The 24,965-nt window shown below is 42.8% G+C and overlaps 1 protein-coding gene across 1 annotated transcript; it reads left to right on the plus strand.

Annotated features, from left to right (window-relative positions):
* Positions 1-276: 276 nt before the first annotated feature.
* Positions 277-24,456, plus strand: gas2l1 (growth arrest-specific 2 like 1). Its single transcript, XM_044197593.1, has 5 exons — positions 277-2,552; positions 11,862-11,969; positions 16,778-16,874; positions 17,794-18,103; positions 19,526-24,456. Exons 1-5 carry the CDS (start codon positions 1,851-1,853, stop codon positions 21,597-21,599), a joined length of 3,291 nt encoding a protein of 1,096 aa, XP_044053528.1. The 5' UTR covers positions 277-1,850; the 3' UTR covers positions 21,600-24,456.
* The last annotated feature ends 509 nt before the right edge of the window (positions 24,457-24,965 follow it).

Here is a 24,965-nt window from a genome sequence, read left to right on the forward strand (position 1 = left end):
TTAAGAGACCCCTTAGGATTCATAGCAGTTTCTAATCGTGCTTCAAATATTGGTGGTAATGCTACACTTTTGTTTCCAGTCAGATCACAGACGGTGTTATTAAAGCCCTAAGCAAGTTTTCCTGATGTTTTCAAAATTTTAACATACCATTAAAACCTGAAAATCAGGTCTCTTGCACCGCAGTTTGACCCAAGTTTCAAACCTTACGTTTGAGCTGTAAACCCATCAGTCGACATTATCACAGTTGTTTTTTTTTTTTGTCACTTGTTGATCTTTCATTCTCATATCTAGATATATAGATGATATAAAAGGAGAGAACTCTAACATGTTTTCCTGAGTTAACGTAACACTAGAGTTGACTTTACTATCTAAGGGCCCCCAAAAAGTAGTCCACTAACAGCAGCCCTGTTATCACGTGCAGTATATGACACACACACATTTTCTATCATGCACACAGTAGATCATGTGCTCCTGAACTGTCTACTGTTTACAGCTTGCTTGACTAGACTGGATAACACTGTCCACCTACTGTATATCTCTCACTATCTCCCTTCATAATCCCAAATCTCCTGCTGTCTCAGGGTTTACAGGCTCCGTCCTCCCAGGTGTGACATCTTTGATTCGTGCAGTGCCTCCTCCTACAAACCAACAATCATTACAAAACATACAAGAGGTTTAGACAAGACTGTTAAAGCTTAACTAACAGCTGAGTTTTCCTCTTCATCATATCCTTGTAATCGCTGGTAAGATTATACAGTTGGAAGGGAATTTCTTGCGCTAAGCAGAGTTGGTGTCTCATGATGCTGAGATGTAAGCTTTATTGGCCTTTATCACTTGAGGCTATTTGGTAAAGAGACCACACAAAGACTTCATTATTGAGAGACAAGCATGTGGAGTGGGCAAAACACCTGATGCAAACAATGCAACACCATAGAGTCTCCACAGAAACGGACTGAAATAAGATTCAAAAATAGGGCTAAATGCCTGGCATTTGCAGCAAGTATTTGACTTACAAATACAATTTCGAGGTATTTGTAGCGTACTGAGGGAAACATTGTACTTTTCACTCTGCTACATTTATTTGACAGCTGTAATTAATAGCCTAGTTACTTTACAGATTCAGACTTTTCATACTAACATATGATCAACAAACAAAGCATTGTAATAGATGAAACCACCACTATATAAAGAAGTCACCATGGAGAAAGAGTGTATGCGTTGGTGAGTTGGTGAACATGGGGTTAAGTTTTCCTCCTCTGCCGGGCGTTGATCTCTCATAATGGGATGTGCCACCGAGTCGCTCTGCTGGTCTAAGCTACAGCAGGTCAACATATTGAGTGCGAGAGGCGGGCCTATGTGCTGAAGATGAGCTGTGGACTCGGCGCTGCTCAGTGGTCGTGATTTCATCGATGAGGAGCTGAGTCGACAGACCGCTTCAGACACACACAGACATGGTGACACGTGGATTTTTGTGGGTGAGAGGACCCACCGGCCACCGGGTGGATTAACTGGTCGTCGCATGGGTGTGTATCGGCGTCCCGGACTGCTTCGATCTCATTCTCACTCCGGGATCCGGCGATGCGTTCTTTAAAGGAAACGGGTTTTGCAGAGACATCCGGAAAACGCATCCATGCGCCACGGCCACTCCGCATCCCGATATGTCTCTGACAACACAAAGCCTGGTTTCAAGGAGCTCCGATAAGAAACCGCACATGCAAATCGGCATGGGTGCGTCAACACGGTTATTTCGCTATGTTTTTATGCCGATGAGGCTTTGGAGCGCAGTTGTGCAATGAGATATTGGGGAATTATCAAGTAGACTTTATTGATAGGCTACATAATCAGACAATATGGCTGATCAGAGCAACATTCAGTCCGCCGCCTCCAAGAGTATCCGGCCTTTTAAATCCAGCGAAGAATACCTGTATGCCATGAAGGAGGATCTGGCTGAATGGCTGAACACCCTGTACGACCTAGATATCACCGCGGACACCTTTATGGACGGGCTGGGGACGGGCTGTGCCCTCTGTCGGCACGCCAACAACGTGAACCGCGCCGCGCTGGACTTCCAGTTGGAATATCCGGAGGCTGCACAGTCCATGAAGGTGCCATGTAAAGATGTTGGCTTTCAGTCGCGCAACGTCGTCCCCGGCTCGTTCGTGGCGCGGGATAACGTGTCAAATTTCATCACCTGGTGCAGACAGGAGCTTTGGATCAAGGACGTCCTCATGTTTGAGACCAACGACTTGGTGGAGAGATGCAACGAGAAGAATTTTGTTCTGTGTCTGCTTGAGGTGGCACGACGTGGGTCCAAGTTTGGCATGTTGGCCCCCATGCTGATCCAGCTGGAGGAGGAGATCGAGGAGGAGATCCGGGACCAGGAGAGCCTGCGGATCGATGTAGGGGAGCCAGCTGAGCAGAGCCCGCCCAGCAGGTGTTTCAGTCGGAAGGAGAGCAGTCAGAGTGTGGAGGATGAAGATGAACCTGATCCGGAGCCGTTCATCTGGCAGCAGAAGAGAGTTTTATGTGACATGCGAAATTTGGATGAGTTGGTGAGTTGCAAAGATAAAAGCACAAGCCACCATATATTAGTATCCCGATTTTACTACTCTGAATTACCCTAGTTGACTCTGTAGAAACCCAAAATGTGTCATAACTGTATTATGATTCATGCAAGTCGTCACAGACTAGTGTAACGTCTTACAGTTCAAGTTTCACTCAATTTAAATCATCACTACTCATAACATAAGTGTGAAATACAGTCACCCCCCCTCAGCCTTGGTCAGACGTAAATATCCAGTGTGTTTTGTCTGGTGCTAAACAGTTTGAAGCAGCTGGTAGAAGACCTATCTCTCCCACAGTAAAACACAGAAATGTGTCAAAAGTGAAGCGCCCTTTCTGAAAATATCATGTCAGTGCTATGAAGATGGCAGGCGCCTTATATATTCCCTGTTGTGTGGGTGTGTGCATGGATCTATGCATAACTTTGTCTTAGACTGCTGTTAAATTCCCACTCACCTGTAGAGGGTCAGTGTGTGTTTGACACCTGAAATTCTTGCTTTTTCCCACAGGGAAGCTCTGAAAAGTCACAGGTCAACTGTGACATTTCTCCTGCATTCTTGTAGAAATGTCAGCTCTGCCTCTACAAGAGGTTGCCAGAGATTGAAATTTTTTTTTTCCATGTTGAAGATCATCTACGGCCTCTTTCATTTAGCTTCAAGAATAACTGATACAACGTCCTGCAGGCGAGGAAGATTTTTAATCGTGTACGACTTCTGCAGCTCCTTCACCTACATTTCTTAAAATGTCCCTTTTGGCAGTTTAGTTCCAATACATTTCCTGTCCTGTGGAATTCAAACCATTGACTCTTGTCACTTGTTCTGTTGAACTAGCTGACCTTTGCCATGGCCTGCCGCACATGAGCACATGAGCGAGGGAAAGATCTTGTTAGGGCAAAGCTAATGAGCTGACAGACCAGCGGAACATGCTCGGGCTATGAGTGGGGGAGGAGTTAATGTTTTCACGTTGGTGAGAAGAACAGTGTCCGTCTTTGGCATCAAAAGATGTGAGGGACAGCAGAGGGGGAGGAGGGGAGACAGTGGACAGTCACACTCATGCTGGTCAGGCAGCGGAGCAGAGCGGCTCTAGTGTGACCTCCACAGACAGAAATAGGAGAGCATGTGGAGGAGGATGTGCGCTTTTCTTATTCCAGACTGTCTGCAGACTCGCTCATATGACTGAGTGCTGAGGATTATACAAACCGACTACATTTCAGGACAAAAAGATCACAGGAAAGCTACAGAGCATATGCCTGTCTTTCCTTTTCTGTCATCCAACTGACACATCCATCAGCACACATACACACACACACACTGTGCACAGTCTTATCTGTTGGACAGTGACATTTGACTGATTTGGGAGGTGGCATACAGAGTCGTCTCTTCCACCCTCCTTAGAAAATTGCTTGCAATGCCCACATCAGCAACAGGAGGCTCTTCAAACGAGAGACCACAGGGATACTCAGGTGGGTAGATAGGCTGCAATATTAAATAGCACAGTATTATCAAGGGTACTTTACAGTGTTTGCTAAGTTGTACTTACACATCCTGTCTAATGACTTCAGCTGCCTTTAGTCAGTGTCTCATTTTGAGGCTAAGACTTTGTGTGAGACATATTTCCACTGAATATCTCTTAATTTCCTGGACTGTAGTATATTTACCAGGAAACTGTCAAAATGAAATCCACATTTTTCTTTAAATAGTTCGATCGATATCTGCTCATTCAGCTACCCACTCAGTTCTTGCTGCAAGGCATTAGGCCTCTCTGTCCTCCATAGCATCAGTCACAAGTTTGTCCTGCAGAATACTGGTGCACTTTTCTTTGTATTTCTGTCTGATGTAGTGGCCTTACAAGACATTAGTGTCTCGTTATTACTGGAAACCTCATTGCTAGTAGGCATGAGTATCTGACAGGCAGGGAGAGGAAGAAAGTTAAAGGGCTTAGTTTCATTGGTCCACAGATGTGACACCAGACTGTGTGTCTGCTACCGTCGGTCTTGCAGACAGAGGCGACTCTCCTGCATCATCCAAGATGGATTGTATTTCACAGGACGGTTTGGCTGTCTTTTTAATGACCGTTGGTGTCAGTTTTATATACAGATTTTTTTCTGTAAATTTGAGCTACTATTCATGATAATTTTATTTTGGAGCTGCTTTTTTTTTAAAATACATAATTTATCAACCTATTCATGAACTGCCGCCCTATTCATATCCAATAACATTATCGATGAAATGTCATCCATTTATTACCAGGCCATTAACTCCCACAGAGATGTGCACAGCAGCCTTAGATCTGTGTGCAAACTGAAATACTACAAATGCTTAGCCTCCATTTTAGTTATCATAGTTTCTTTACAAACACCTTAATGTGAGCCCACAGATGTTGGGGTTGGGGGGGGGCATCTACCTACGATCACTGTTTGTACATGAACCCAGGATGTTGTCATTACATGTATGCGCCACCATGATGGCTTAATCCAATTAAATCTCCAGCAGAAAATGTGAGCTTTAAAGTGTATGCATGACCACCAAGTATTTTATACCTGTATTTATAGTAGAGCGGCTCCGAATGAGACAGGATCGTATTTATTTATTATTCAGTTATAAAAAAAATAAATAAAATAGAATCACTATCAAGACCAACTTTAAATTCTGGTGTACTCTTTTCTAAAAGTTTGGCATTTGTTTCTCATGCAGCTCATAGCATCTAAATGAGATTTGTACATTTGGCAGCTGTTTATCCTTTTATATGTTGTGTGGTAGTTGGATGATCAAACTAATCTTCTTGTTGAGTTCAACAAGACAATTCAAGTGTGGTGATAATAGGATTACAGGTCATTATTCTAACGCGTGTAACAGTCTGCATACAAACAGCAGTATCATTTTAAGTACAAGTCCCTTTGAGGACATCTGGTTATTCAGTAATCACAGTGAAAATGTATCACCAGATATCACCAGTTATGGTTTGTTCTCTATACACTCGGCTTATGTAACAATAAAGTGACTCAGTAAACTCCTGACTCTTAATGCAAACAGTTGATGTGTCACATCATCTACCTACTGGATACAATAGGTATTTAATCTTAAGAAAGCTGTTGTCTATCCGGTTTACTTTCCGGGTTACAGCATGCCATCATGTAAATACTCACCACCCCTGTCTCCCACTGATCTGCCTCTGCGTATGTTATTACTCATCTCACCGTGGGACGGCTTTCCACTCTAAAGTTGAGGAAGTGACCGACGTCTCATTTCCTTCACCATACTTTGAGTCAGTGATACTTGTGAGTCTAAATGTTCCTTTTTCCTCCTTCTGGAGACGTTTTTTGTTTTCAGTAATGGTACAGACAGCAGCTGGTTTACATTGCTATATGTCCACATAAAGTTTATCCTTTGCATTAGGGGATTCTCTTCTAGATAAGAATTATGACGGCAATATATATGCTATATGCTGCAAGCAGCTTAAGGTAAAGAAACATGATCATCTACCTACAAAAAAATGACCTTTTTGTATATTTTCTAGGTCGTGCAATTAAGCCCTGGGCTTAGTTTTGAGATGCAAACTGACATACATGTAATACTTTAAGTTACTCCTACTGAACCCTTAATGCACACTCTAATTGTGCACATGTTTACTCCATGCATAGGCATCTATACAGTACAATATTTGAGCTTATATACAACAGACCAAAGGACCGTCACAGCCTTTGTCGCTGTGGTGGAGAGGAATTTAGCATTGCTTCATTCGCATCTTTCCTTCTTCTTGCTCACTCATATAAACTGGTTCATGTCTCTTCTCACTCCAGGCTTCAACATTCAACCCTTGTTTAGTTCATATATGTGCGAGCCCCCCGTTCCCATCCCCCACCCCCATCTCTGCTAGAGATGATAAAGCAAAGAGCACAACAGTATGTCTTGTTCATGGCATTGAAGAGGAGATGTGAATAGACAGCTGCTGCTGTTGACAGCGAGGTAATCAAAGGCTGACATCTCAATCAAAGACTTTTGATGGAGACACCAGTAGAGCAAAGGGTAAGGGCAATAAAGAGAGGAAATGCCTGTGTTATGCCTGTATGGACCGTCTGCTCCATTAACCTTATGGTCCAATTGGTGCATTCAGGGAATAAAAAGAGGGAGTAGACAACAGATAATGTGCCTAGAGTGACTTTACTGTACACTCTGTTAAACCTGACTGGATTGGATGTTACTCTGGGAGGGAGAGCTACAGTAGAGAGGGAGCCAGAGTGAAAGAGAAAAGTAGGTCATCATGCTTTCCAGTGGGTCACACTCATGCGCTTTGCTGAGAGAGTGTGGCATCCTTCAGTGTTTCTCCCTCCTGTGTCACATGGGTTCATGTTTTTAGGGATTTCGTATTTTAAAGTTTTTTACCCTCTAGAGTTTGCACAGTTAGAGTACAGGCCAGATCTCACTCCTCCTCCCTATTTTCCATGCAACAGGGTGCATGTGGAAACAGCTGACTCTACACTTTGCATATTGCCTGCTTTATGTCTATTGCAGCGTTTGATGCTATCACCTGATCGTTTGCATGATTATCATTTAATTGGGCGTTTATCAGAATAGGTTTCTGTCTGTGTGAGTAGTCTGGTTATTTTCTGCACCTGCCTGCAGCCTCCTCATGCTGGTTTCAGGTGGAGACTGTCAGAAAGAGTCCTCAGTAGGACATCAGTCCCTCTAGCCTCGGCTGCCACAAGGAGAAGCGCTGAGTGTTCTTGAGCCTCATCAAAACAAACCGGCAAATGACTTAGACACTGGCCTGATATTTAACTTCCTGCACTGGGCGATTACACTGCTGTCTGCCTGAAGCAGATGAACAATAGAGTTATTCACCTTGCAGCACTTGACGTCCATTAGATTGCTATATCCTCCCAGTCCCGAATGGGCAGTTTGTCATGTGGCCAGAAGATAGGCATCGATTTTCAGAGAATGGTTTCCATGAAGCGGTGGATAAGGCCTGCCCTGGAGCAAGTATGATTACATTTGTCAATCTGATCAAACACACGACACAGGTTATAAAATATATAAAGGCACATTGTTATTATTATTGTAACAGCTAAAGGAATAGTTAGACATTTTGTGAAATATTCTTATTTGCTTTCTTGCGGGGAGTTAGATGAGAAGCTTGATACCACTCTCACGTCTGTACAGTAGATATGAAGCTACAGCCAACAGCTTAGCTTAGTTTAGCATTAAGACTGGAAATGTCTAGCCTGGCTCTGGCTAAAAACTAAATCTGCTTACTAGCACCACTAAAACTCACAAATTAACACGTTATATCTCATTTAAAAAAAAGACAGTACACTGTTTTATTAGACATGATTTGCTGGACTATGTCTTGTCCGGGAGCGGAACATACCTGGAGTCTCCGCTGGTTGCTTTGCACTTTCTCCTGGAAAATAAATAGTCTGGCACTATATATATATATATATATATATATATATATATATATATATATATATATATATGTGTGTGTATATATATATATATATATATATATATATATATATATATATATATATATATATATATATATATATATGTATATATATATATATGTATATATAATATTTGTTTTCAAACAAGGTAGAATGTGTTAATAAGTGAGCTGTAGATTTGCTGGTAGGTGGATTTTGTTCCCTTCAACAGAGCTTGGTTAGCTGTTTCCCCTATATCCAGTCTTTGTGCTAAGCTAAGCTAACCGGCTGCTGATTGTATCCTTATATCGATCTTCTCATTTAACTCTCAGCCAGGAAGAAAATAAGCTGATTTTTCCAAAATGTTGAGCTATTGCTTTAATGAATTCTTTGTTTGCATTCAATGCCAAACACATAACCATAACTTACTATATTATTCTGTCTATTCTCTCTGTGGAAGCTTACTGGCATTACCTGACCCTGAGGTGTTTATCCAACTCTGTTTTTCCATCTCATCTCTGCTGGTCTGGCCTGTTGGACCAGCATGCTAACCGTCTCTAAATACATGTATTTTCATGATCTCTCCAGTTTGTCCCCTGAAGCTACAGGTCCAACATCATTATCATGTATGCAGTTATATGTCACCTCCCTGCAGCCCCCAGGTTGTTTAAAGAGATAATTTGTGCAAAGGAGGCTGTTCCATGTTTATGAGATGTTGCATGGTTGTCCACAGAGGAGTCATTTATACAGACTCTCAGGCCAGTGGTTTAATAGAGGATAGACTCTGATATGTAGCTGTTTTCAGTGTGCATTCACAGGATTTAGGAATGCTTACTGTGGGGTGGTGGAGCAATAATCCCTCAAGTTTAAAAAAATCTCCCTGCTGCCAAACAGACGCCCCCATTGGCATAGTTTTCTTGTTGCTCTGTGCTTATCTGATGGGGAAGTTTCTAGTCATGACAGGAGATCCTCAGGGGAAGAAGATAAGCTAAGAGAAGAGTCTTGTTGTCATTTTTTAAATTCACCTTGAAAGTACTGTATGTGTTGTGCCATTTAATCTTTTAACCCAATTTTCTTTACCTTTTGAAAGTACTATGTTTTATTTTTTAAACCCCCCAATGTGCAACTGTCTCTCCAGCGGCACAGAAGTCAGATCTTGGAAACACCCTAGTGTAAATTCCTGCAGAGTGAGTTGTTGTGATCAGTTTTTATTGTTGGAGTTTGGCAGTAATTATCCTTCTCATAGCAATCATAAAAGGAGCTAGTTACAGCAGGCCAGCACACCTATTTTTGATGACTGTACTAGAGCAAACCGTGTGGTTGTAGATTGTTTGTTGACTCATGAGGAGAACTGACAAATATTCGAATGGATATGTGGCTTCTTAGAATACATTAATGACATTTGGATCTCAGTCTGAAAACCTGAACCACAAAACCAAAACTATATTTGTGTGTTCACATAATAGTAACCAATAAATTCAAATCACATGGCAGCTAATATACATATTAGAGTAGAACAATATTGGCATTAGCATGTTAGTCCACATTTCAAATCAGTAAAGAAAATGGGGGCTAAAACCTAAACACCTTTATCTCCCCCCTTCCATTTCCTCTCTTCATCCCCAGGGTTTGCTCAGCCCTCAGTCTCAGCCTATCTCTTCCATGAATGGCCCTTCAGATGTTTGCAGGTCAGGAAGGAAAGGAATGAAGTGATTGTTGACTCACACTGAGCAGATATGATGCGATCTGAGCAGTGGGATAATTAAAGGAATATGTACTGTACATGTTCTTTACATTAAACTGCTTGGAGACAAACCCGGCTGCTCAATTCAAAGAGAATCCCACAGCAGTCTCTTAATAATGAAAAACTTTCTCTGTTCATGCCAAAAACATCTCTGCATTCCTATCTTAAGATAGATACAGCAGATTCCCAGTATAGGGGCGTGCTGTGGATTGTTCAGTCACTTTTTGATTTTTCTCTCTTTTCCTTCTCAAACATCTGCAGCCCTTGCTGAAAGCGCCTCTCTTGCGACCAGCATGCATCCATAATTCATTCTTCAATTTTTTGCACTGTTCCAGCTCCACTTCCGCATGTTTCCTGCGTGACCTTGTCTCTCTCCTCCCCTTCTGTCTCACTCCGGTGTGTGCGTGTGAGATAGCATGTGTGTTTTGGTTTCAGTGTGTCTGAGTGTACCCATTGTTGACACAGCAAAGACATGGGAAGTGCACACATTTTATGCCAAAGGTTCCACAGAGTAAATAGTGTCAGTGCTGCTATTGATTAGGTTATTATTAAAACACTTGTTTGACTATGTATCCTGCTCAGTGTTTCATAGGAGACACAGTCCTGCGAGTCCTTCACCTTCTCTCTGGAGGGAAAATTATGACCTCAGCTGAACAGCTCTGGGGGAGGTTTTGGGGCAAGAGAAAGGCTTTACTATAGCAAGAATGAAAAGAAAGAAAGAAGGCAAACTGTACAGTAATAAAAGGGAAGGGTAAGGCTATGTGTGTGTCTGTTGCCATAGCAATATTTCCATTAACTCACTGGCTGGGATTTTTCCAAACAGAGCTCCTCCACCTACTGACTGAATGAAAGACAGAGTAAGTGACAGAGCGGAGAGAAAGAGAGGAAGCCAGCAGATGTAGAAATGTAAGCAAAACAAAGAAAGCAAAGACAAATAGGTCGGGTCAACTAGTGCACAAGCTAAAAATAAAGGCTGATTGACAACAAAGTGGAAAAGAGGGAAAGACAGAAGCAGGTAAGAGGGAGAACAGAGGGGCAGGTGAGATGCTGAGGCTTAGTTCTAATTCCACCCTCTTTAATTAGCATGGGGAAGAAAGAAGGGTGTTGTTTCAAGAAAATAACAAGGTGCCTCCTTAATCTTCTGAATACACCATAATGTAGGTGTTATAGGCCAACCTGCCATATTCCTTCAGCCCTGTATACAGCATGAAAGGTACTATAAACAGCCAAAGGGTGGGAGCTCACAACCTGAAATTTTCCTCTAACACATTTGATCTGTCAAATATCAATAAATTACACTCCTCTCTTTTGTAATGGCTGCCCTTGCACGCACAATTATGGAGCACTTATTCTTCTCTTCCCATGCTTTCCTCCGTCCACTTCGCTGCTTTACTTTCTCTCCCTCGTGGTCGACAAGTACGCCTTTTGTCTAAGAGAGACGCCAAGAAAAACATCAAAGTTGGCCAATCCTGCAAGAGCCCAGGCCTGTGCAACACAGGCGGATCTCGCTCCACCCTGCAGTTGTGTCTGACTCCAGTTGCCTAATAAGCACCCCCGACCACAGCAAGGGCACCGGCTCTGACTCTCTCAATTCAAAACCCAGCTGGCAGCACAGTCCTGCTGACATCATCACCACCAGTCTGGTTTTCAGGCTTTCTCTCCTCAGTTTATGATGTCACAACCAGAAACATTGTCATGTAACTGTCGAGAGAAGGAGAGTATTCATTAGCATGTCCTCATATGTATTTTTGTGCTTTTGTGACACTTTGCGGTGGACTAAATTACCAAAATGTTCTGGAGAGATGAGCTTTTTAATGTGGTAAGAGTGCAGGGCGGGGCACCCAGTAGGTGCTTGGAGAGAAAGGTTGGCAGGAAGATGAAACACACACACATTCCACACCAGGCAGCCAAGACTGCTCACTTCTCACACCATAGAACACAGTTGTTGTGTTGTTGACACATAGTGCTCAGGACCAGCGGCACTTTGGTTACAGATATGTGACTAAAGATGATCTAATGTGGGGGCACTGACCTAAAGAACAGGAAGGGATCATTGTTAGGTTCCTCTACGATGTGTGTGTCATGTTTTTCTGCTGTGGGTGTTAAACTGCTCTGTTTTGTACTCCTCAGGTGCGTGAGATTCTGGGCCGGTGTTCCTGTCCAGCTCAGTTTCCCATGATCAAAGTGTCGGAGGGGAAGTACAAAGTGGGAGATTCCAGTGCATTGATCTTCATAAGGGTAGGCCCTCACCACCATACACAGAATTATCTGTCACTGTGGACCATGAGACATGTCTTTGTGTTTTATAGATTAAGGTACAGTTCAGTAGACAGGGAAATAACTGTGCATTATACTGTCAGTGAAAATGTTGCATTCAAGATGTTTTGATCACCTGTATGGCTGCTTTGAATGTCAAGCACAACCACAAAAGTTAATTACTTTCATTAACTAAATTCCAGTCTTTAAAACGTGTTCCTCCTGATGATCGCCTGGTTCAACTTTAACCATTTGTATTTTCCATAATTGTGAGCACACACAGTTTTCTTGTGCTATGAGGTATTATTACCAACATTTCTGGTGTTCTCACTTTTGATTTTACCTCCAGATAAAGTGGTTCATCTGTCTAAACAGTCTGATTTATGTGACCGCTTGGGTTTCTTACCCTCTTGTTGTAGCAATGTTGCCATGTTGTCAGATCTCAGCAATCACTTTTGTGAGTTCAAGATTATCAAAACCAATAGAAACAACGACCAAAACTACAAAAATGTAGGCCTAGGTTGGCCTAAACCTGAATTATCCTTTAAGTCAGTTTTACACTACATGTTCAGCTGAATATATATAAGCTACTTTGGCACATAGCACAGAACAGAAGACTGTGAGGTAATTGCATGGAACCATATGGTGTTGGCATATGGCATCATATGTTGTTTCAAGGAGAACAAGGTTATGTAGCAACAGATAAACCACTCAGCTGCTTGGCTGCATCAAAGCTCAGAGAACTGGACAGTGTATGTAACAGCATTGTGATTTCTCTGTCTCATGTGAGTGTTTACAAGCTGTCCTTATCTGGCCCACTCCCAGGACTGTACTTTTTCCACTGAGACACAATTAGAGCTTTAGGTCATTTCCTGAGCTGGCCTCTATCTTGGCTGTAGCCTGTTTCTGCTGGACTGTTTGTCTCAGTTTCAGTTTAAGAGCTGTACCCACACCAGGCCTCACAGGACTGGGCAGGAAGGCTGGTGGATACCATGGATTGACCATGGATTTGGTCTCACTTACCTGAAATGTACCCCGGCCAGATTAATGGACTCTTTGAATGGCATTCCAAGTTCTCTGCATTTGCATTATAGGTGTGTCTGACTGTCAGTAATGTCAATATTTCTTCACTGTCTGCGGCACCACTTAGTCCATACAGGGGGATGCGATATACACTGTGTGATGAAATCTTTGCCACACCCCTATCTGGGAAATAACTTTTTCTACGTTCATAGTGAGCTGTACATTTACTCAAGAATCTACGTTGTCAAAGGTGCCATGTGTACTGAATTTACTAACTGTTTGCGGTTTTCAAATGCAAAACCATTTGCATACCACTCGCATCACCCGCCCCTTCCAAGCATGTAGGAGAAACTACGGTGGTTTGTCCGTTCTGGGAAACATGGTGGTGCAGCATGGCGACATCCGTGGAAGGGGACCCGTTCCCTCTGTAGATATAATGGGGCTTATTCTAAGGTAACGAAAACACAGCGATTCTTATTTTCAGGTGATTATACACTAATGAAAACATGCTTATAAATATTATATTACATTTCTGCCAATAGCTCCTCCTAAATATTACACACTGGACCTTTAATAGTGTAAATTATAGTACTGAGTTGGTACAAATCGTTTCACCATGAATAACTAAAAGAGGCGAAACATAAAGAATTTAAGATTGTGTAATCTAATTTAAAACTTATAACATGACTTACATTATATTAATAGAATGATAATTTCACAATAGCCACAAATGTACACATTAGAAGTGGAATTAGCAATTTCCAAATTTATGGAAAACATAACAAAATTATTAATATTGCAGCCACTGAGTTTCAAAGACTTTATAAAGGCTGAATTTCTAATTTAGGCCAACTTTATATGACACAATTAACTGATTTTACTTTCTGTTATGACGCAGACTAAAATGGTTGACGGTGATAAATGAAGTCCTGAAACAGAAACAGGACTGTTCTCCTCTGCATTTTCCATGTGTGTCATAAACGCACATCTATGACACATTATGCAATAATCAATCCTGCAAGGGAAGGCATAAAGGTATAAATATGGGGTGAGACAGAAAGACCTATTTGCTACTCTCCCAAAAAAAAATCAGACCTCCCTCCCTTCAGCAAAAATAAAAATACACAACCCTCCCCCTTTTCTGACCTCTCCTCCCTCCTAATAATTTTCTTACAGTCCTTAAGATGGAGTGTGAAGTCTATGGATCTATGGATGCTCTTGTTTGCCTGTTGGAACAGCCATTTTAATGTGACAGACATATTTAAATGTGCCTGTTTGCGATGTGTGTGAGCCGTTGACTTGTCAGATTAGCCCTCTTCACACTGTCTCCGCCCTCTCCTGATTCCTCAATGAGGATGACAGTGATTATGCACATGCCCAAGCAGCTACAAGTGCAGCCAGCACACTTCCCTTATTCTTCTGAGGGGAGGAAGCGGGCAGCGGCTTTGAAAGCCAACAAACCCCTATTCAGCTGCCAAAGCTCTGACAAGGATCTCGGGCTGAACGAGGGGATGAAGTGGAGAAAGTGTCATATGAACAGAGGGGGGAGTTAATAAGGCGTCTTTGTCCCCAGGGAGGTTGCTCCCTAGAGGGAGGAGATGCCTTCAGTCGTGGGGCACAACAGCTGAAATGAACTATGGGCTTAATTTTTTAAACTCACCAGCAAGATTTAAGAAGAAATTGGTTCAACACGCCCCCACAATAATGACAAGAAGTCTCTCTGTTAGCTGTTGCCATAGAAACAGGGATTGGGTCTCTCTACGGTGGTGAAGACTGTGATACCCCTTCAGTGGTTGGGAGATTAGGCAGCTAAGCCACAGATCCAAAGTGGAACATGGTCCCAAAACATCTATTTAGCCTCACCACACTCCTCAGTGGTGCTGCAGCATTATGTAAAACATATGAAGTGCATAATAAGCTTGTTGGATATGGAAACAAGTGATAAAAAAAAAGATTTAGTCATACAAGTGTTTATACTGTAATTGTGATCATTTACTTTCTGATTGTGCTGCAAGTTTAGACCCACAAATAAGTAGGTTGTGATAGCTGTATAATGTAACATACATCTGCTTTTGTCTTTTTGTCACCTGACCTTGGTCAACAATGTTTAATATTTATGTCGCTTTCTTCTGTCTCTGTGTTAGATGACTACTAAACTATGAAGAAAGTTCATTTATGAGCTGACAGTTTGGAAATTAGTATTGTGCAATTAGCATTTTAAGACCCATAATAATTCTCTTTATAGTCATGCAATTATCCCACTCCAGTTACACAAAGATATTTGTTTATTTGGATTCCCAGTAGCTGTTACCGTCATGACAGCTACTCCTCCTCCACAGTTAAAAAACAATAACAGATTCATTATATAGAGATATGAAGCCATGTCTATATATGTTACAACAGCACCTCTATTATAGTATACTGTACACACTATGTAAAAACTAAAATAGATCTTCTGATCTCAGAGAGAGTCAGAAGTGACAGCAGATCTATTAGACAAAGCAAAAGTATGTCTGCTGTGTTAAAAAAAGGTCTATTCATCCTGTTCCTGTTGCAACTTCTTTACAGTATGTGGATCTCTGTTAGTGGACCTTTTATGATGTTTTTATTGTGGAAATGTATATCAGTGGTGATGAAAACTTGATATGAAACTCGTGCAGCCTTGCTTTTCACTGCTGTCGCATGATGGTCACGCAGCATCACACAAACAGTAAACCTGTTACTGACATAAGGCCAGAGCAGTGGAGAGTAAACAGTTTATACTCTCAGGTCTGATAGACATAAGCAGATCAGCTGTTTTGACGGATTTGATGTAGTAGGGGAGCAAGGCCGATGAAAAGACTTGTAGTGGATTGGCAGGGATTGTGTTAGAGAGAAGGTGGGGTCAGACTTTGGTGCACATGCCATGTCTGTGGCCCCTCTCAGACCACGGTCAGGGACCTGGTAATGAGGCGCTGTGCCACGTGTGATTTGGTGGAAATAAACCCTGTGCCAGTCCACACAGATGTACCATTATGGCTTTGCCTTGCCTGCCCTCTGAGACACGGGTACAGCCTTTAAAACATGTGGCTGGCAGACTGTGTTACACAACCCAAGGCAGGGGGATGCATCCATGGGGCTCGCGCATCAGTCAAATTGTGTTGCTTCAGTGAAGGCAGCTTCTGCCTGGAGGGAGTGAGACTCTTTGGTCTGATCTTGTGGCTGTGTGTGCCTCAAAGAGCAGAGGAGAGTAGGAAGTGACATATCCACCAACCCCCCTCTGTCTGTCCATGCCCCCTCTCCTCTCTGCTCCTCTCCCCGATAACTGAAATCTCAGCGGAGGAGCAGAGAGGACAGCAGGGGGGTGAGTTGTTACCATGCTAATTTACCCTGCTAACCCTCTGAAAACACGGGAAAGCCAGCTGAGAGGCATGAGAGAGAGAGGCTCTTTATTATCCTACCATACTTGGTTTAATTGTGAGTTGGCATGGCAATGAACAGCCCTCATAATGGCAGCAGCTGGGGGTGATATGGGAGAAAGAGGAGGTGTGGGGGAGGGAAAGGCAGGGGCACAGGCAGGGGTGCATCTAGATGTTACGTAACACTGAAGGCCAGCCAGCCTTCAGCAAGCTGCCCCACTTGTGGAATTTGCATATTTGTTGACTTGTGCAGTGTGTGTGGTAGTGCAGTATATCTAAAGGTTTAACCATTTTATTTGTGCATGAATGAATGTGTATATTACTTTCTGTTTATCTATTGAAGCCTTGATTTCTCTCTTTCTCCCTCAGGTCCTTCGTACTCATGTGATGGTGCGTGTTGGAGGGGGCTGGGACACATTAGAGCACTATTTGGACAAGCATGACCCGTGTCGCTGTGCTGCTTTTGGTGAGGTCACTTCCTATTCCCCGTCAGCCCCTTACACACTTCATTGTTGTGTCTCGTGTGTTACATCGAAGATTATAAACAAATCATTCGCATCTGATGAACTATGTGTTAGACTAGACATAATAAACTATAATTTCTGCAATTCTAAAGTAATTTCACATATTCTTATTTTTGCTGTTGACTGATTTGTTATATCGCCCAACCACAATCTGTCTGTTTCATACTGAAACCGGACGAAAATTACTTCCAGCCATGAAATTTAGGTCTGCAAAATGATGCACGTTTGTAATGGAAAATGTGCAGTCACTCTGACTCTGTAATTCCTCTACTGTTACCTAATCCCACAACACATCTGTGTAGCATCTCATCAACACAATGACTTTTTTTGCCTATAAACTGGACACCCGTCCTAACCATTCCATGTTTACACTAACTTTGATTAGCAGCACAGAGCACAGTGATGCATGCCCATAACTATGCTGGGTGAGACCATCCTTCCTTATCCGTGCGTCCAAACTGCTGCTAAAGTGGTGATGTCAAGGGCCGAGCGTCTGGCCTGGACAGCTGACACTAGCTGATATCATAATTGCTGTTACAGAAGAGGCCATGTTGAAGATCATAGAGTATTAAATGATTACAGAAATAGGCCTTTTGTGTTCTATAAATGTTCTCCCTAAATGGTGAGATCATCAGCATTTCTCTGGTCGGCTAGTTTCACAAGTAAGGGTCTATTTCTCTAGTTCAGGGAAGCATACAGCATGTTATCTACTGCTGCTATCTAAGAGCTTGATGACACTGATGTGGTTAGCTATGATATATTTCTGGACCTCTAAATTACTTTTATCCTTGGTGACTGTACAGTCTTAAAATGTTGGTTTGAGGTCTGTCTTAAACACTTGTTATCAATCTGTCTCCCCAGCCCATCGCTACCACCAGGCTAAAGCCAGTGGCCAAGGTCAGGGAGCCCATAGCAAGTCCTCGAGTGCCCACTCCTCCCGCTCCACTAGCCCAGGTCCACACTGGCGAAATGATGGCATCGCACCGTACAAACCTCCTGACAGGCGCTCCTTAGAGCCCCCCTCTGCTCCATGTGCCGCTTCCTCCTCCACACGGCCCGGCCGCTCTCAGCACCCTTCTGGCTCCACCGAGCTCGACTCTGGTGCAGCACGTACTCTACTCCCACGGCCGCCACGAGACCGCTCAGAACCCCGCCACTTTAATCCTCTCAGGTGAGTGTGTGTGTCTACGCAAGTGTACGGATAAGTGTTGGGATAAGTGTGTTACCATGATAACAAATTAATCTCTCTCAAGTAGCGTGGCAGGCCACACTCAGATTTTGCTGCTTGCTCTTTTGTGCCTACAGACGAGCAGGCAGACAGAAAGACAAACACACACACACACACACACACACACACACACACACACACACACACACACACACACACACAAAGAACTGGGAATATACACCACAAATACACATACCAGGAAACCACAGATTAGACCAGAGCAGATTTGTCTAATCTCAGGTGACATAGCTCAGATAAATTTGCCTCACACAGACACCCTATAGCACCTCCTAGTGGCTAGAAGGTAGACACCAAACATGTTCAATCAGCTCTCCTTTCTCCCCACTCTTCTCTCTTCTACTCTCATTCAGTTAATTAGACCATCGACTGCCTAAAGATGGCTGTGATTCTGTGCGAGCTGTTGCTCAAGCCTTTCTTCTCCTGCCATGGCAAACAGATGGTCTGAATTAGTATGAAACCAGTGACAAATGAAACCACACATCAGTTTGATGCTTCTGAAGTGACATCAGTGATAAAGAAGTGACCAGGCTGGTGGCATCTGAGCCAGAGTAGTGGCATGTTAAACTGCCGTTAAACATGGCTCTTTCTATGGGATATAGAGACCATAAGATCTGCTTATGCTCTGGTTGAAGGTTTAGTTGGTCACATACCTTCCCTATATGTCAGAGTGTGAAGGCGCCATTGTTTAACACAATTTTGAGCTGAATGGTGGTTTACTTTGGCTTCTAGCCAATGTGTGGCTCATTTCTGTGCTGAGCGATGGCTCAGACCAGGCGTCAAGCCAACAGCTTATTTGAATTAACCCTGTGTGGATGGGGCATCCTCTTTCAAGTGCGGCAGACTAGCTGAAGACTAATCTGACAACTATCCCTAGACAACTGGTCATAGCTAACTGGAGAAGTAGGTCAACAGGTGGGCTCCATGCAGGCAAATTACCATGCCTGAGTATATACAAACCTAATTTCTGAGGATAACTTTAGAAGTCCGGTGTAATAAAACACCAATTAAAGGCAAAACCTGTGGGCATGCTAGTTTCTTACCTACATACAAATTTATATATGTGAGATTGCAGGTGTAAATTTCATAGTCAAGCAAATAACACAGCCTCTACAGGCTCTTTAAATATCCAACTTAAGTACACATATCTAGGTTTATTCTTCCTGTAAGTGAGTTCACTCCAGGTGCTGATTACAGTTAAATCTAATGCTACTGGTGCATGACAGTGGAGAGGTGTCTTGGCTGAAAAAGGGCAGTGCTAAGTGTTTGGCGTAGAAAATCTACAAGACCAAGTATGTGATATTATTATAAATATAAATGACTCTTTGTCTCCTCCCTACATTGTAGGAATAAGGAGACAAAGTTGCCAGTGACAAGACGTCTGTCTGGAGACAGTGACTCCTCTACAGCCTCCTCTAAAGGTGGAGGAGGAGGAGGAGGGGGGCGGTACTCTCTTGGTGGTGTCTCGCGGCGCTCTGGTGAAGAGGTAGTTCTGCTTGTCAGTCGCAAGGAGGGGAAGCATATGATTGAGAGGCCTGGAGCTGGAAATCAGACCCCATCCCTGCGTCCCTTACTGCCCCGTGCTCGCAGCCAGTCTCGGGAACGTCCTGCAATCGCTCCAATACTCAAACCCAACCCACCACAAGGATCCTCTGATGGATCACGAACATCCCGCACAGAGAGGGGCCGCTCCCTCGGAAATGAGGGCCCGAGGAGGCTCCATGCTCCACGTTCCCACAGCCAGAGTAAGTTACAAATCCGTACACGCTCAAGTGATGCCAGCCCGGGACCCGCTTCCTGCTACAGAGACCCTCAGCCCCCACCCCCCGACAGACGAGAGGACCTTCGGGCCAAACAAGTGCCCCCATCCTCTCCCAGATTAGGTGGTGGGTTCACCAAGAGGCAGTCATCCTCATGCTCGAACTCACCTATTAAAGGGGTCCAGAACAACAACAGCAGCCCCGGCAAGAAGACTATTACTACTCCCAGACCTCCTGCCCCTCGCTCACCCTCCATAGGAAAAGGCAGACTACTGCCACCAGTCACCTCAGGAGGTCGACGTTCACCACACTCATCTCCCCGCAACTCTCACCATCATCCTTCCCGCTCCCCTCGGACGTTACAGGGCCCTCGCTCTGCTGGGCGAGGCCACCATAGGAACTGGTCTGGCCTGGAGCACCAGGAGCCCGAGGAGGAAGGACTGGGCCTTGGCTTCCAGATGCTGCCAACACTAGATCCCCAGAGGGAGCAGGACTTGTATCGCAGCTTTGAGGCTGAGTTTCTGGCTAATACACAGCAGGCCAGAGGACTGTCTAGTAGAGCCCCAGGAGGAGTGACCCTGCAGGGAGCTGGGACACATTCAGTGCCAGCACCCACTGATCCTAATGTCACTGACTCTGCCTATTCCTCTTCTAACTCCTCCACCTCCTCCCTGAATGTGGGGGCAAAGATAGGAACTCTGCCTGACCTCAGGGAATCCAAGAGAACTAATCCCCGTCACTTCCCACTGGAGGACCCCATAAATTTACTTTATGGACAAAATTTTGGAGGACCACACAGCTTTGGTCAAGGAGAGTCTGAGCACTGGGGGGAGCGTGGAGGGGGTCTCAAGAAGCTCCCAGCCATCTCTAGCTCCATAGAGGAGAGGGAACTTCCATCTTCCCTGCCTGGTCTTGGAGACACAGAGTCGGACAGATTGATGAATCAGGTCCCGTCACAACCTGCTTTCCACTGTAGGAATATGAATGGAGACCATGGAGGTTTTCCTCCTACAGGGGGGATGACAGGTCAGCAGGGTCAGCTTGGCTGGGACACAGGGCCTGAAGGAGATGTTCCTCTGGAGAATCACCAGCCAAACTTACCTTATGACCTAGAAAATGATGACGGCACTGATGACCTCCCGCCACCAGAGGCTTGTCCGTCACCTGTGCCTCTTCTCCCCTCTGAGGACTGCTCCTTCCAGGATTCCTCTAGTGAAAACTCTTCCATGTGCTTCAGCCTGAGCGAATCCCGCTCTGAATCCCCCCCACCATCTTCACCCCTGGCCAACGGGGACGCCGATGGAGTGCTGCAGACTAAGAAAGGGCAAAAGAAGTCAGACAGGTTAGCCACTATCTCAAAGCACAAACTGAGAGGCAGGATCAGGCCTCGCACCGACAACAGGCCAGAAAACAGCCCCTCACGTATCCCCACCCCGGTCAGCTACCGAGATCTGCAGGCTCACGATACGCTTTCCCCATGCCACACCCCACCGCTGTCCCCTCAGAGCTCGCACTCTACTAGTCGTCCAGCCACATGCAAGAGCCTGCACCAGGCCTTCGCAGATATGATCCATCCTCAACCACGTTCCCCATCCATGGGCAACAAAGATTGCTCCTACCCTGGACAGTCAGGGAGCCTGGAAACTGAAGCTTGGATGTAGCACAAATGACACAGGGTTGTTGTCATGAACTTTGACTACTGTGTAAAAAAGAAAAAAGACTTAAGACTGGGCTATAGACTGTTTTCACTGCATGTCTCCAACGCTCCTTTTTCACTTAGTTTCACATTGCTTTTATTTTGCACTCAAGCCAAATTATTTATTACCAAAGGAATGGTCTTTAATATTACTTTTACTGTAATTTTAATGTGTGCATGGGGATGCTTTTGCCAATCATAAGGTGTTTTTTTTTGCAAGACACTTGTGAAATTCTCATGGTTGATAGAGAGAGATAGAGAGAGAGCATATGTGCTGCCATGTGCCCCACTGACGGGCATGGTAAAGTTCCAGGGATTTAAAGCTGCAACTCTATAAACAGCATAAACACTAAACCTTTAGTCAGATGGATTGGCTCCCTCTTGTGGTTTGCCACAGCATCTCTGCTTGCCTTGATAGTCAAAATACTGGTATGACTGTGATATTTTCAGTCTCTCCACATTAGTGGTCTTCATATATGGCTCATTATACTCATATTCACAATATACTAATAGGTAACATAGACAAAGGTACCCCATCATTCTTCTGACTTTATGAACACTACATGCACTACCAATCTCTGTACAGTTGTCTGCTGTTATTAATGTCTGATGTCACCTTTTCACAACAATTGATGTAGTCTATATAGATAATATTTGTTTTTAAATGCTTAATGTGTTACAGGTTTTTAAGATTATGTTTGATGCAGTAAAACATTTTAACTATATTTCAACTTTTAAGTGGATTAAGTGTAAAAATATGAGGAGCAGTGAAGGTTGTATTACTTTGTGTCATTGTCACTGAAACAGAAATGTTGAGAGCTCTTCCTCTGACCAAACTGTACTCTGGAATACAATGCTACATATATACATGTGCAAGAGTCAAATGCTTTGGAGAATGGATGTGTAAATATATGTTGATGTGCTCATTAATAGATGTGGGTATTTTGTATATAAAAAGGCATTGACTATACAGTTTAATGTACATATTCACTGTAATCAGTTCTGTGCTGCCTTAGCTATGCAATATTGGTATTGGAAATGCCTTGACTATTCCCTTTGCCTTAAAATGTATTCGCAGGTTAGTTTTTGAATGTTTTTGCTCAACATCACTAAGATCTATTCGGTAACACTACATTGCCATCATTAACTGTTAGATGATAATAGAAATGGGAGAGTTTGAGTATGAATGTGGGAAAAAGTGAGGAACATTGCCAATTTTAATTATAAATTATACTTGATGTAGGTGTACAATTCATGATAAAGATATATAATTTATTGCCTCTGAATCCAATTAGTTGTTTTGAAACACAAGAAGCTACTTAGCAGATGGATTTCAAAGACATGGCACGATCTATGGTGACATCTAGTGGCTAAAGAAAGTCATGTTTTATTGACAGTAAAAACTGTTTTCCTGAAACAGTGCCCTTTCTTCCATTCTTCTGGTGCTGATTAGAGCCAATAATAATGGTATTATAAGGTGAAGTTTGATGGATGAAGAATGATTTTGACTTGAATGTCTACATGTGTGCAACAGTGCATGCATAATAGATACTGTAACTGGATATTAGGGTTCTCTTGTGAAGCTCTTGCACAGTTGTCAGGAGTATGAGAGGCCAGACCTCAGCTACAGTACTTCTGTTTTTGGTATTTAACAGGTGTGGACTTTGTAAAATATATTTGAAAGTGGAAAAGTGGGAATTGTAGTGTCAGTGCCCTGCAGAAACCCCATAACTCCCCCCCCCCAAAAAAGAAAAACATCTTGTTGTCAATTAAGAGAAGTTGGTGGACATTTGCTTTTGATGTGGTTACAATTGTTTTGATAAATCTCTCCCAGAGAGATTATGGAGACAATGTCAGTAAAAATGAAAGACACAACATTTGTGAATAACATCTTTTTGCTGGGCACTGACACGGTGAATATGCTAGAAAAAGAAGAGTGTGCATATATTTGTGTACATACTGTATGAGAATATGTACAGAGTTGGAGTGAAGAGGAGAGTGATGTTGGTCTAATTTATTTATTTATGAAATTAAGTCTCATTGGGCTCAAGTGACATCTGTGTCCCAGGTACTGTTAAGTGAGCTGTAAGTGTTTAGGGTAAATCCAGACAAGGTGGGGCCCAACATGTAGAAACATCATGCATTTTTTTTCTCAACAGTATACTATAAAGAGACATAATCTGTTAGAAATGTTGGCAGTTTAAAAACATGGCATGACCCTACAGACAAACTAAACATATTTGGGCTGTTTTGCAATATTCAGAGATAAAGTAATTTGATTTATGACTCCTCATTGCTACAAATAATTTATGATGTATCAGTATTGTTAGAGCTACATTGATCCCATATGTAGCTGGTTATCAGTTTCCCCTGTATAAACACATTCTAACATGTATTCTAATTATTTTCAGTTTAAATTTGTTTTGTCTTATTTGAAGACGTTTGCATTTTGATCAGCTGGTGTTTAAAATATACCAGTTATGTGAACTGTGACTTCCTACAAACATGCCATTACATTTGGTTATCAATCACAAAAAGAGTGATTGTTACATAATCTGCTCTTTGTCCTGCACAACTTTGCAAATTTCATGAAACTCTCTCTCCTTCTCTCTATCCCTAATCAGCGAAATCTGAATGTTCATGATCAGACAATTTCTTGTTTGCTAATGTTATTTTCACTAAAACTTCAGTTAAATGTACAGATTGCTTGACATTGTGGAATTTGTATGTATGAAATAGCAATACTGCAACATTTCACTGTTTTTTGAAGTTGAAAATGCTGTCAAGTTGTTCTTGTAATAAATATTTTCCTCTGAAGTTTATGAATCTGCGCTGATCAATTTTTCATGTAGAGCTTTGGTCACAGCAGCGTGCAGAACAGATTGGGTTTGTATTTGGGGGAAGTCCTGCAGTTTCAGAAAAGCCAAAATGTAAATGTGAATAATGATGATATTTTTTATACACAATGTGATTTACTAACTTCTTGTACTTGTTGCATAAGATGTGTGTAATCATCTCATTCGTCCCATTGACTGATATCTGAAGATCTCTTTGTGCAGATTTAGCAGTCTGGAAATACTGACGTTGTTTCCCTTTAAAACTGTCTTCTACCCATGAATTTGGAAGATAATGCAATTTTTGCAATTTGACCCACACCTAGTCAGTTTATTTGGTAAAATAAAGCTAGCTAAAATTAATATACCTTTCTGAAGGTTATAGTGTTCAATTTTTGTTGAAACCGCTTTAGAGGGGCGTTGATTTAACGTTATGGTCATTTTAGAGGCTGTAGTTCTTAGTGCTGTTGAGTATTGTCTTATACTCAGAGGTGTTT

The sequence above is a fragment of the Siniperca chuatsi genome, linkage group LG5, assembly GCF_020085105.1.
Source record: "Siniperca chuatsi isolate FFG_IHB_CAS linkage group LG5, ASM2008510v1, whole genome shotgun sequence".
NCBI lineage: Eukaryota > Metazoa > Chordata > Actinopteri > Centrarchiformes > Sinipercidae > Siniperca > Siniperca chuatsi.

Bases quoted from the DNA above. Each gene is read 5' to 3' on its own strand.
- gas2l1 (XM_044197593.1), top strand. From the start codon at position 1,851: ATGGCTGATCAGAGCAACATTCAGTCCGCCGCCTCCAAGAGTATCCGG. The intron at 2,553-11,861 runs GTGAGTTGCAAA...TGTACTCCTCAG, and splicing joins TGCGAAATTTGGATGAGTTG to GTGCGTGAGATTCTGGGCCG. The intron at 16,875-17,793 runs GTGAGGTCACTT...CTGTCTCCCCAG, and splicing joins GTGTCGCTGTGCTGCTTTTG to CCCATCGCTACCACCAGGCT.